The sequence below is a fragment of the Myotis brandtii genome, unplaced genomic scaffold (assembly GCF_000412655.1).
Source record: "Myotis brandtii unplaced genomic scaffold, ASM41265v1 scaffold200, whole genome shotgun sequence".
Taxonomy (NCBI): domain Eukaryota; kingdom Metazoa; phylum Chordata; class Mammalia; order Chiroptera; family Vespertilionidae; genus Myotis; species Myotis brandtii.
This window is the reverse complement of record NW_005357453.1, coordinates 1,501,845-1,516,600: the sequence shown is the minus strand read 5'-3', so window position 1 is coordinate 1,516,600 and position 14,756 is coordinate 1,501,845. Positions and strand designations below refer to the sequence as shown.

The 14,756-nt window shown below is 38.1% G+C and overlaps 1 protein-coding gene across 1 annotated transcript in view; it reads right to left on the bottom strand.

The window, feature by feature from the left end:
- DCC (DCC netrin 1 receptor) overlaps window positions 1-14,756 on the bottom strand; it is a 980,448-nt gene that overhangs the window by 229,575 nt on the left and 736,117 nt on the right. Inside the window, exons 11-13 of the mRNA XM_014538876.1 lie at window positions 8,351-8,499; window positions 6,333-6,471; window positions 976-1,025 (exon numbers count right to left, since the gene is read on the bottom strand). Coding sequence (XP_014394362.1) covers window positions 976-1,025; window positions 6,333-6,471; window positions 8,351-8,499 — 338 coding nt within the window. The remainder of the gene's footprint in view (window positions 1-975; window positions 1,026-6,332; window positions 6,472-8,350; window positions 8,500-14,756) is intronic.

Below are 14,756 nucleotides of genomic sequence, written 5' to 3'. Positions count from 1 at the left end.
TACAATGATTGAAGTAGTCGCTATTGACATTAAGTTGGCCTATTGTATATGTTATGCTACTATTTCCTCATGATAAACCAACAAGGAAGGCATTGCTACCCATACTACATGAATAGAGAAACTGACATTTGATGAGTTTGGAAAGTTTTCTAAGATCACATACAGATACTAAAAGGGAAAGCCAGGATTAAACACCCGAGTATGAATGTCTCCCAGACCCACAGAATTCCCCTGCTGTGTCCAGAGCTTAGAGACCAGTGAGGCCAATCCCGCTCTAAGGCCAGGAGCAGTGAACACAACCAGAGAGCACACAGCAGGTCACAACAGAGTCAAGCCTGACAGATCCTTGTTTGCTTCTCTCTTCTATAGGGTTTGGACTGAGACACACTTGAAATAAGATGTTTCTAGAAAACTAAAGTTTGGCCTTAGGTTCTTTTCTTCAGATATAACTAGCCTAACTTAAATCCTTTTGAAAATTATATCCACTTCCCAGGTCAGGAAACATTGGCCACTGGGTAATGTTGCTTCATAAATACAACCTTTTTGGACCTCACGAATGCCATCACTGTCTATAGACATAAGGGAAGCATAGAGATGGCGATGAAGCATTCAATTCTAATTAATCTTTCAGCAAACAAAGCCTTGCCTTATCCCTCTCTTTCAATTGTCTTACTCATTCCTATATTCAGGTGTTCCAGCTTGCATATGATGGCCTCTACTGGGGAGTATCAGTAAATAGAACTTTTTCTTCCTGGTGGAATAGCCTTTTATTGTTATAACACTTATAAAATTAAGTGTAAAAGTATACACATTCTCCTTATAATGAATTCAAGTGTGGTCTAAGAAGATGCAGGAACAATGACACCCTTCTGGACATTTCTTTACGTGGGCACACCATTCACCCTGCACAGTGGGTGAGTGAGCAAAGGTCATGTGTCCACAGGTAACAAAACAGTGAACATTTCAACAACTCACCCTCGAATTCACCACTTCCAGTGAGACGTTCTGAGGTGGGGCACTTGGCACTGAAAGGAACAAAACAAGGTGAGATGGTTACTGCCAGCGTCAGGAAAGAGAAGCTTTATCACTCAGAAGGGGGTCTTTTCCACAGTTCATCCTGACAGGCAGAGCTAGGTTGATCCAGGTGGCACTTTCAAATTTTCCTGGAGAGATTTAAAAAACAACAACACACCTGCATTTGCTTATTTCTACTCACTTGGTGGGCCAGTTATCCATCTAGGGAGCCCCAAACACTATTAGGCAAGAGAGCACCTGCCGTGATACCAAACACTGACATTTAATTACAGCTTTCTGGCAATAACCTTCCCAGGAAACCAATAAAAACACATAGGAGGTTTCCTGGAGTGGTTTTAAAGGCTTAAGATACTGTGCATTTCAGCATCTGCATGGTTTTAGGATGAAATGTGTCATTCTAATGACCACTTGTGTTGCTCAATCCCTTTAATGCAACCTTTATTATCTCTTAAAAGGTGAAAAGAAGAAATACACCCCCCCCCCCCCCCCCCCGTTTTTTTCAGCTGAATGTGATTAAACCCCTCTGTCACAGAGGCAGGTTACCAAATGGCATCTGGTGAGTCGATTCTATTAACAAAGGAGCTGTTATTTTTCTTTGTGGATCTTCTAGGAATTTTGTTTCTCTTGCCGGCACTTTGATTGCCCCATTCATGAAATAAGGAAGAATATATACAGTTTCCTCCACAACACTTATCATGAATATTTACTATATCAAAAAAGCAAACATTCTAGCATGTGAGGAATTCAAAGACAAACATTCCCTGAACGGCTGTTCTGTGTCAGCCACTATTCTATATATCTTAGGTGAATCATAAAAAAATTAAAGCTCTCTGCCCCACAATAGAAGTAGCAGTCAATAAATGTTTAATATAGATTGATCTGTAAAATGAGGAGTACCTCTCCTTCTTCAGGATGAATAGGTGAATTTCATGGGGAAGAAATGCTCTTAGTATTTTCAATAATTTTTTGTCATGCTCCCTCTTACTTAAACATGAACGATATCTATGTTTTACTAGGTTACTTATGTTCTACCCAAAATTTAATTATGCTATACTCTGAATTTAGCTTCTGAAATATAATCAGCATAATGGTATGATATATGTATTATTATTATATCCTCTAATCTGACATCTAATAAATAACTCAATGATTAAATAAACAAATGAGTACTTACTTAAATCTTAGCTCCTGGCCTTTCTGGACAGGAAGAGAATTGTAACCACTTATTTTGTTTTAATTTTGAACTTGTGTTAGTGTTTGATAAAAGCTATAGCTAATGTAGCTTGTGATAAATTGTTCAGTGGAAACTTGTTTTTCATGAATTACACCAACAAGTATTTTTAAAATATATTTCATAATTAAAAATAGATGTTATTATTTAATTTATTTCCGTTCATATTATAGTTTTCTTATCAAATACAGAATATAAACCCCACAGGGACCAGAATTTTTGTCCCTTTTGCTACTACATCCCCAGTATCAACAGGAGCCCAGCACATCAGGCACACTCAGCCAATAGGTGTTGGAGAAAAGTTGTAAGGTATTTAAAAATCTTTTTCATATTCAGGGTTTCACAACCAGCTTTTGTCTTGCAATTATTTGATGAAGTTATAGCATATGTCTAGTAGAATGCACAAGTGTTGACTGTATGACTTGCTAAGGTTGTCTGTGTGTTTCCATTTAAACACCACTGAGATCAAGAAACAGAGCGCTTATAGTCCCTTGGAAAGCTCCCTGGCACCTCTTCCCAGTCATGCCGCTGTTCTGAGTTCTAACTCCATCATTAGTTTAGCTCGCTGGTGAGCTCACTAACAATGAAATCAGAGTTGTTATGTATCCAGGCGGCATCTTTTGCTCATTATCAGTTTCTTTCACGTTGCTGCATGGAGCAATAGTTTTTGTTTCTGTTGTTTGTTGTTATTTATTTTTTATTTTTAATCCTCATCCGAGGATATTTTTCCATTGATTTTTAGAGAGAGTGGGAGAGAGAGGGAGAAACAGAGAGAAATATCGATGTGAGAGAACTGCATCCATTGGCTACGTCCTGCAGGAGCCCTGACCAGGGCCCGGGCAGGGAAGGAGCCTGCAACCAAGGTACATACCCTTGACTGGAATGAAACCCAGGACCCTTTGATCCACAGGCCGTTGCTCTATCCACTGAGCCAACTGGCTAGGGCTGTTGTTATTTTTATTACTCCACAGTATTACAATATAGTATATGACCATTCTGTTTTACATTTTTCCACTCTACTGACAAGTAATAGTTGGACCATGTCCAGTTTGAGGCTATAAGACTAAATCTGCTTGATATTCTTGCACATGTCTTTAGATGGACAATTGCACTCATTTCCTTCATTATATACCAAAGAGTAGAAATACTGGCAAAAGTGCAAACCCCAATGGGGGGTGAAACATATGCTAAGCTTCGATAGATATAAACTTTACCAAAGTGGTTGTACTAATTTACACTCCTACTAAGAATGTAGCAAAGTTCCAGGTGCTTCATATCTTTACCAACATTGGGTATTTTCAATTTTTAAAATTTTAGCCATTTGGTAGGTTTATTGTGTTTTTATTTTTATTTCATTAAATATATTGGGGTGACATTGGTTAATATTACATTCCACATGATATGGTAATATTTACATGTCATATACTAATCATGTTACACCCACTTTTTCACAATTAGTTTCAAAATATAATTTCAGTAAAACTAGATGGATTTATGATAGATGAATGGATTTTGGAGTAAGGAGAAATTTACTTAAAATTACCACACATTTTGTTCTAGGTACTGATTAGTTGATATGTAACCTTCAACTGTCATTTTAATGTAAGTTTCAAAATAGTAATTCCAGAAAGCCAAAAATTAATAAGAGAAAGGATACCTATTTGCACTTCTTTTTTAATACCACAACTTGATAAATATCAATATTATTTTCTGTACTGGGAATTGAAAGCCACAAAGTCCTAAAAGTGGGTTATAACTTGGTATTGATGTATTTTTTCTATTTTTTGGTGATATAAATATCTCTTACTGTTCATTGATAGCACACTGGCTATTTATGCCTTAGTCAGGAAAGAACGTAGAGGATTTGTTCTATAGTAATTTTTGTTATTAATTGAGAAAGGGACACACACATTGGCATAGATTACATTTAGCAAATACTTAGATGTATGTCATGCTCATCTTTTTAGGTGTTTACATGGATTAGCCCATTTAATTTTCACATCTCCCTTTTAGCCAAGGAGAAATGAGCTTGCCTGGTGCTGGGAAGCAGGTGACTATTAAATGTGATTAAGTACATATCTATACGGTGCATGACCTCACCATGCCCAGCTTCAGTAGAGGAGAAGACGTCATGCTGAAGTGGAGAGAAGGGGACTGGGTGGGAGGGAATGGAAGCCAAGAGTGCAGGGTTTTTTGTTGGAAACATGACTTGACTGTATAGATGAACGCAGACATGTTCAGGGAGTCCACGTCAAGAGGGTCATGAAGTTCCCGTTTTCTCCTATCAAATGTATCTGATAGAGAAAAATTGGGGTCCCTTGTATAGTGATGCTTGTTGGGTAAGGATCATGAAATCCTTTGATATAGTGACAGGCATTTTCTAACTCCTAAATTTCTACATTTCCATTATCATTAACATTTCTAAGTGATAATTCTTGGACTAATGAGTAATAATCTATCTTTCTCACTATGACATTTAAAACCTAAGTGGAAAATAAGGCCACAGTCTTACAGTTCAGAGTGTGAATGAAATCTACATAAATTATGCAAAATATTCATTTTCATTTGTTTTTCTTTTATTTTTATAATTATAAGTTGTGAAGTAATTTATTCTGCCAACAAATATTCTGTCCTGTCTTCAATAACAGAATCAGTTGGATGGGCATAAGAATTACATTAAAAATGAAGAGGTGTCACACATAGAACAATTTTTAAAATTGAAATTGCAAATGAGATTTACTCACGTGTCATTGTTGCACTACCCTTAATAGCATGGATGCCCTTCCTCATCCCTCTGATATTGTGTGAAATATAGGCCCAGATACTTTCCCAGATTGAAGAATGGTGGATTGGTCAAGGAATCATAAGCTAAAGTCATTTTTTCTGATATTCAAAGATTAATAATTTATAGAATTACACACACCAACATGGAAACCAGTGCTGAAAAGAAATAGCTTGTTGCCTTTTTAATATTCATGGAGGTCACATCTTTGCATTTCTACACCTGCCCGAATTTTCACTGGTCCCACATCCTATCCTCCGCTGTACTTTATTTTGACTTTTTATTAAATTTCCCATTTCATTTTTATCCATTTCTTTTTTAAATATATTTTATTGATTTTTTACAGAGAGGAATAGACAGTCAGAAACATCGATGAGAGAGAAACATCGATCAGCTGCCTCCTGCACACTCCCCACTGGGTATGTGCCTGCAACCAAGGCACACGCCCTTGATCGGAATCGAACCTGGGACCCTTGAGTCCACAGGCTAATGCTCTATCCACTGAGCCAAACCAGTCAGGGCTTTATCCATTTCTTATACTTATATTCTCCTCTGCTACTGTTTTGTCTAGTCTATCCTCTTTATGAAGTCTTCTTCCTCTCTTTTATGACATTTAAAAAGGTACGTGTAATCTTTCATCTGTTAGCACGGGACAATTAAATGTGTATGTTTTATATTCAGCTGTAATACTTTCAATGTTGGATTATTTGGCCTAAATCCTTATGCTATACTTTCAAATGAAGGTGAATATGTAGAATTGTCCATCATTTAAATTTTTAATCATCTACCTTTTTTTAAGAATGAGAAATAAAAGCAACATGCCAATGTATATAGTCCAAATACATGTACAAATGTGTTTGTGGTAAAAGAAATAAAGAAAAATGCAAAAAATCATTTTGAGCCCCTAGGCCAGCCGTGGGCAAACTACGGCCCGCGGGCCAGATCTGGCCCGTTTGAAATGTAAAAAAGAAAAATGCAAAAAATCATTTTGAGCCCCTAGGCCGTAGTCATACTTGAAGATCACCTATGAGGACATCCTGACTTATGAAAGTTTAAATTTGACTGTAAAAGTTTGAGTGAAGTAGCTAAAATTCTAATGTATGCTAACATATCCCATCAAGTTTTATTTGGGAAACCTTGAAAATGAAATCTCTGACATAGACACCATATTATTTGATTATAGTGTGAAAGTGACATAAAATATGTGTAAATATGACATAAAATAGTGACATAAAAAAGTGACATGACAAATATGTGAGTCAAGTGTTACTGGCTGTAACTTACCATCAGATAGCGTAACCACCGTTACGTCGTCAGTAGAGACTCCGGGCCCATAGCGATTATAAGCTAGGAATCGAAGACTGTATTCCGTGAATTTTTTCAGGCCTTCCAGCTTATAAGACAGTCCATCAACCTCTATATTCTGGAGACATAAAACAACTGTTATTCAGGAGGCACATGGAAGCCGAAATGGCAGCCATTCTGTTTAATCAGTAAATTGGATATTAGACTCCTACTCGCAAAACTACACTCCGGCCTTAGAATGAACTGTTGGAAAATCTGCTTGTGACAGTCACTCTCCCACTGAAGCCCAGGCCTCTATGCAGACTCCTGGTTAAAACAGCTCCGTGCTGTTTCTACAGTCATTACGTTCTGATCTGTTTAACACCACCTAACGTACTGAATAGAGAGGCCACACTGGGACCCTGACAGGCAGGAGGCAGTTATTAAATTCAGGGGAACAGAGCGCTGCTCCTGCACCCTAAGTGGATAGCTCCCCAGGAAACAGCAGACTTCCTTCTTCCCTAGCGGAAACAGACTCATGTCTCTTGAAACTGACAGAGTTTGCCACCGTTTGTATCTGCCTGAATGCTGCGAGGTAGGCTGGGTGCTGCTGTCAGCCCTTCATAGCTGCAGAAATGAGGTGCTGAAGGTCAAGGTCACTGAGCAATCAGAGCCAGTTTGCTCCAGAAGACCCATTATTTAGCTCTCCACTAGGATCCTCTCACTCACATCTATCTTGGGTAACATCATTTTGGGATTTATTTAAATGCATTGGTGATATGCATTATTGAAGAGCTAAAATATGTAGAAAAGTGGATAGAATAGGAAGATGAAACTTAAGAGCTAAAGGGCAAGCACAAAAAGTGGAATGAATGATTACATAGGAGGAACTCTTAGTGATTCTTATTTTACAACATGACTTGGGAATTAGAACTATTTCTGAATAAAACTGCTGCAAAACAGGTTTTTAAATGAAAAAAACCTTTATCACACAGTTTATAGGGAAGCACGAAGACCACAGTAGGCTTTGGAAACGTCACAACGACCTCAGAACTAGGCTGTCCCAAGGTCACCTCTCTGTCTTTCCCATTTAACTACATACTTGCCTATACAACTTCTCCCACATGAAGCTGAGAATCTGGAAGTAAACATCTCAATAGTCATGAGCCTTAGCCAGTTCAGCTCAGTGGATAGAGCATTGGCCTGCGGACTGAAGGGTCCTAGGTTTGATTCTGGTCAAGGGCACGTACCTCGGTTGCAGGTTCCCCAGCCCTGGTTGGGGTGTGTGCAGGAGGCAACCAATCAATGTGTCTCTCTCACATCAATGTTTCTCTGTCTCTCTCTCTCTCTCTCTCTCTCTCTCTCCCTTCCAGTCTCTCTAAAAATCAATGGAAAAATATTCTTGGGTGAGGATTTACAACAACATATACAGTCACAAAGGAGAACTGCTGAGTCTCCCTAAGACTCAGCCACTCTTACTTTATGAAATCCAATTGGCTTATTTTCAGGTGTCTGTACTAACCACAGATTGGGGGGAAACGTAAGAAGGAGGCAGGTAGCCTTCTGAGTAAGGTAGACTGAAAAAACAAGTGACAGGTGACAGTCTGATATGGGGAGAAGACAGACATACCATCAAATAGATAAGAATGAAGACAGCAACTTGGGTGATATCATTGACAGTAAGATAAATCCTCTCTTAGGTTAAGGACTGAAAATACAAATGCTTCCTGGAACCAGACTGGTTAATACAAATGTGGTTACACTGGCCTGGGCACCTACCTACTCACACAAAACATAGGTATCCTTTCTGATTCATCTCATTACCCATTGGCCTCTCTTAGCACCAGAATTCAATTAAATTGCATAACATTTCAAATAACAGGTACTTTAAAACTGATCAGCCATCCAATTAATATGCCGGACACTGGACTAGACATTGGGAGCTTACAAGCGCCTATTTCTCGAGCCCTAGAGCCAAACCAACAGGTGGCAGCAGTGGGACCCATTCCCTCGCCTACCTGTTCCTTCCCCGTGGACACCTCAGTGCAGAACAATCTGTAACCTTGAACTGGGCCATTTGCATAGGCAGGGGGTTCCCAGGTAATGAGAATTGAGGTAGGTGAGGTAGATACAGCTTGCAGGTTTTCTACTGGCCCTGGAACTTGCACTGTGTACAAGAGAAATGGATTAGTACAAGAGGGTTCTCTTTCTCCAAACAATCGGAATGACATCTTTTACAGTTTGAGGAAACTATAGCAGCATGTAGTACCTTTAAAACCATACGTAATACGGATATAAAACCATAAAATACACAGTAGTAACATTTTGGAGTTATTTCTCATTTTCATATCCAGAAGAGGACTTATATACATCTACATTTCTTATTTCATTTTACAGTTGAAGAAACTGGTCAAGGAGTATAAGTGACTAGGATAATAGGAGGGAAAGGAGGGATTCTTAATCAAAATTCTTAGTGTGGAGAAAGTTCCACTGTGTCAGCGTGGCTTTGCCTGTGTCTTGCTAATAACTGCGGAGGGAAAAGAGAAACTACCATGAGAATATTTGGACATCTTGCCTCACTCCAGTAGGCAGCACGGCTATGGATAATTGACCACACTCACTGTCTTTAGTCAGCTTTTTAAGGTCTTGCCCAATTCTGGCTCCTTTATATTAATTGCCCGATTTAATTTTCCATTTTACTTTCTAGTATTCAATTTTCTCTCATAACTATTAACTCAATCAAGGATAAGTAACTTCCGCATTAGAGTAGCTAGACAGCACAGGTCTACATTTACTTAAGCAAACACTGTGTCCGGATGTATTTTCAGATCCAGAAATTTTTAAATGTTAGAAAGCTAACATGGTGGGTATGCAGAGCTTTATAGAACTTGCACTGTTATCAAATCATGTATTTTCAGCAAATATATTATATTCACACCAACTAGGATTATTAAAGACTATCCATAGTCTAACATAAGATCAGGTCTGGGTACAAAATGAGTTAAGAAAATCCTTCAGATTCCAGCTTTGCAAATTTTGAATTGTGCCTAATTTTTTTACTTGTGCAAATATACCTAAATATGTATGGTTTGTGAATGGTAAATGGAAAATAGCCATGCTATTACAATGTAAAATAAATAAAGTCTTGGCACTGCCAGTGTAACTATGTTAACTTAACATGCCGTGTATGTTCTTGGGTACCACCTAGCTTTGGACAGCTATACATTAAAGGCCCATATTACGGTTCTGCGAGTTTGAACTTCCATAGCAAATTATCATACGAAAACGTGGCTGACATATCTAATGATACCTTTTTAGATCTGCCAGGCACCTGTGTCTCGGGATCATTTTTCAGAATTTGTTCCATGAAACCCAGCCGCCTTAAGGTATTACTGCTCACACATTCATGTGGGGGGAATAAATATATTCATGTCAGAAACACATATTTTATGTCACTTTCACATATTTTCCCACCAGTTGCCGAATCTTGAGAACCATTATTACTGACAATTGCATTCTTTTCGCCTTTACAAATGACTGTTAAGAACTTCTTAAAAACTTATTTAGAAATTATTGTAAACCTACAGACAATTTTAACAATGAGAATAATACAAAGAACACCCACATTCCCTTTATCCAGATATACCCATTGTTAACACTTTGCTCTATATATTTTATCATAATCTATCTCACTAGACATATGTAGTCTTCCTTTCTATATATATCTATAGATTGCATTATCACCTATTACATATAGATTTTATGTGTAGTGATAAATGCTACCTATAATCTATATAAATACATATTGAGACTATTTATTATCTCTTGATAGATAGAAAGAATATATATCCATATCTATTCAGATTAAGCTGTACACAGCTCTTTACCCCTATAAATTTTAGTACATATTTCCTAAGAGCTAATGTGTACATGAATACTATAGTTATTAACTTCAGTGCATTTCACATTCATTCAATATTTTTATCTAATCTTCATCTGTATTGCAATTGTGCCAACTGACCCAATGTTGTCATTGATGTAGCATTTCTCTACCTTTCCTCAGCCAGTCTCTTTAGTCTGTTTTAAGCTGAAACAGTTCCAGAGCCTTTCTTTATCTTTAAGCCATTCATATGTTTGAAGACTATAGTCTTTTTTTGATTAATAGAATGTTTCTCATTTTGGGTTTGTCTTTGTTTCTTCATGTTGAATTTAGGTTACACATTCCAGTCAGAAATGAAACATGAAGAGATGTCTGTCCTTCTCAGGGCATCACCTCCAGAGGCACAAGACCTCTCTCAGTCACTCGGATGTGAATGTTGGGTAGCTGGTCAAGGTGCTGTCAGGTTTCTCCAGGTGGAATTTACTGCCCACCCTGCACTCCCACCCAACTCTGACCCCTGCTCCATCACTTCCAGCTAATAAGCAATCTGTGGGCAGATGACTATACCAGCATCAGGACCAGGTAAATATCATGCTCTATATTAGCTCCCCTTAGAGTCAGCATCTACTCATGGTTCTTGATGGAATCAACCTTTACCAGGGTGATTACAAAGGTGGTTATTTTGCTATTCAAGCACTTCTTCTGAATTAGCAACTTGGCACTCAGCATTCGATTATAAGCAAGAGCCCTTATTTTTCTCTATTTATGTATCTATTATTGTTATGGGGACATGGGTTCCTTCTTTATCATAGTCTATCATTATTGTTCTTAATTGTGGGAAAGCACAGGACTTGGTTGGAAAGTCTGTAAGGAGGATTCTGCAAAAGGTCAGGGACCTTGCTGAAGGTGGCAGCCCCTACCTTGACTTGTCCAAACAAGTCTGATCCCCCAGGTGTTTTGCTGGAATCTCTATGTTTAGTCTTTAAGACCCGACCTTGCAGAAGCATGAGCTTTCTCAAGGATACTTACCCGGCTGATTGTATCTAGAGGTTAATTTCAGTTCAAGCTGTTGTTACAATAAAAGGCTAATGCAGCAGGTAACAGGGGCTCTTTTGGTTCCTAAAGCCAAACAAGCCCCTTAGCCTTCTCTTTCATAGAAACATGTGTCAGAGTAATCTACTCATCTGCTGCTCAGAGTCTGCTGGTCAACCCTGGAACTTAATTATTTGGGTGTTTGAATTGTGCCAGATTTGGCCAGTGGGGCCCCCTTTAATCTTCTGTCCTTATGACATGCCCCATCCTTCACAGGAGCACTTCCTTTCTTCCTGGAATAATATATTACAGGTTCATCTTGATCCTGCCCCAGCTCTGGAATCACATTTCTCCAAAGATTTCTGGTTCTTTTCTCAGGGAATGGTATCTGAGACAAAGGTCAGGGTATTAGACTGATCATTGCTGTTTGGCTGTCCTTGCTTCTGGATCCTATCAGCAATCAGAAAACATATGACTGTGTATAAATGTATATACAGAAATGCATATGTGCATATGTATACTCAAATATACAGATACATATGTATATCTCTCATGACTCTACAGAGACACCTCCTATTCCAAGCCATCTCTACATGGTTCATTATTGCGTTCCCTGTTCTTTTATGCGTCCTTTCTTCCACAAGTAGACCTCTAGATCCCAAACAGTTGCACTTTGAAAGACATTGTATGAGAGCACCCCATGCTGCTATTCTTCCAGGAAGGGATCATTTGTCTGTAGAAAACCCCCTCTTCCACAAAGGGGCCTTCAGTAGACAATACTGAACAACAGGGAGTCTTCCCTGTGTCAAAGCTTATAGTGATACAATTAGACTTAGATTATAATGGAGGCATTTTGCTTCATGGGGAAAAACAAACCGAAGCAAATTAAAAACTTGCCCACTGACATTTTCAACTGGATTTTCAAAGTACAATATTTGAAATAACAACATGAAAATTAAACAATTTGGATGCTTCTATAATTTCACAAAGACAAAGAAAACAGCTCATGAGGGAACATTTCTGACTTGGAGTCCACTATTCTTCTAAGGAAGGTAGATGACAAAGAAAGGAGAACTGAGGCTGAGCGACCTGCTCTGGCACATGTGAATGTGAGGATTCTGGAAGCTCACAGAGCATATCTGCGCAGCCCAGTGACGTGGAAAGTATTAACTGAATGAGTTCCTTCTCACTGCCCTGTGGCTAAAATGAAAGCACACTGCTTACTACTAACATGGCTCATTCTAAGGTTTAAAAATGGCCAAACGCCAAGGCCATCATTCCTTCTGTGTGACGTAACACATTCAAGGGAGGTTTTCCAGAGTAGAAGCTTTTCCAGGAGGAATAGGAGAGAAGTGAGTGTATGGAAGGGGGGGAGGGATATTTGAGGATATTCTGCTCATTTGCTTCACTGGAGCACAAGAGGATAATGGAAAATAATTCAAATTGATTTGAGTTTTTGAAGAACAAGACATCTGAGAATCTGGAAGAACGAGCTGAGAGGGTTGCCTGGCAGGGTAGGAGCCGCGGATGCACAGCCTGCTAAACTAGGACTTGTTGGGGGCATGGGGGTCAGACAGGCCAACCTCACAACCACTTCCATCAAGCCTTGTGGGAAGAAGAGACCACAGGGACATCGACAGCTCAAGGAGCAACCCCACAAGAACAAACATGAGGCCAAATTCCTCCCTGCTGAGCCCAGCCATGGCTGCTAGGGTCTTGGCTCTTGGTCCAGAGAATGGTCAAAAACCTCCACTTAGTTTCCCAAATAATAAAATAAATTCTCTTCTCCACAGGAATAGGCACAATGCTAGGTATACAGACAGTATTTAATAGATGTGTGTCAAATGAACGACTTTACATATAATTACCAAAGGTTACCGTAAATCACAAGCCTAAAATAAACTATGTAGTCTAACTCATTTGATGTGGTTTATTCAGCATTGTCACTGCAAGTGATCAGAAAATAGTGTTTCCTCAACACACCTGGTGAGAACTGAAGTTGGTATGTACTTCCATGTTTGTCATGTGCATGGAGCCTGTGTGTGCTCTGCACAAGGTGTAATTTCTTTATGTGCACATGTAGCTTAGTCACTGATGGGAAAACACCAGGCAGTAAGTACTATAATTTGGATCCAGTTCACGCTGGTAGTGCCTACTCTGATCACTTCTTAATCCACTGACATATTCTTTCTCTGGTCATTAGATACTATCAGGAAAAAAGTGTGCCTAGGTTTCTAGAATTTCAAGCAGAAAATTTAGACATCAGAATTCAAAAAGGGCATTCAGTTTAAGTACTTTCAAACAACTGTATGGGTTTTCACCAGTTTCCATCCACATGATAACATTCTATTGGCTGTTCCAATGTTTGCAATTATCTTTCTCTGAGAAAAGACTGCCTTTTACTATTAAATTATTTCCTACTTTAACTGTCTGTTATAAAATAAAATGAAAATATAATAACCTACGCTGTTCTGAGTAAGTATAAACATCAAGACATCAAAGAATCACCATCAAATCATATTTTTATCATCTACATAATTATTTATTTTATCCAGACCCAAACACTGCCTGCCTGTGGGATATTCTTCCTCACAGCATTCATGGCTAGAACCAAGACTATTTTTTCACATAAACTATTAAATGCTTACTCTTCTTCACAATAGTGCTATAAATTCAAACTCATAAATTTCTGAACAGTTTCCCTTTGATTTATAGCTTTAATGTAGTTTTGTAGTTAATATATTGTGTTTTATATTAATTTTGGAAGTATGTTTGTATGTATATATGCATGACGTTATACTTTCTTATTCAGATTCATATCATAAAGTATAGTTAAGAATAACATATTTTTACATCTGATTTATTATATGCACATTAGAAAGAGAGAGAGAAAGAAAAAGGGAGACACAAATGTTCAACAATGGAAATTAGATGTGAAATCAATACAGTTAACGGCATCTGCCTTCCATTTCATCACATCTTAGTATGTCAGTCAAGAAAGGTAATGGGCTTAACTACTCATCATTTCCAAGATGTCTTTAATAATCACCACCGATCCCTTCCTTTGGACAATAATGTTGTGGCAAACTGCATCTAATTTCTCTCCATCTCTATTCAGGTTACCTATTTCTTCAAAGAATGGAAAGATTTCAGAATAGATGCATAATCCATGCAAGTAACTCATCAATCAATGTCAGCCTAACCAACCACCTTTTTAAATTTCAATATTGCGTTTCAGTAGAAAGTCATTATAATACCTGTACCTAAGAACAAATTAAATACTTACGCCAAAGTAAATGAGATGTATTACATGTCACTATTTGCAAGGGGAACAGTAATTTCTGACTATATATAAATTTATAATATATCAGAGTACTTTATAATGAGATCTTATTGCATATTAATCTCTAAAATGGCATATAAACGTTAGCTGAATTTTTATTAAAGCAAGAGTTATCAGACATAGTCATATTGAAGACAAGATGTGTGTGTGTGTGTGAGGAGGGAGGGAG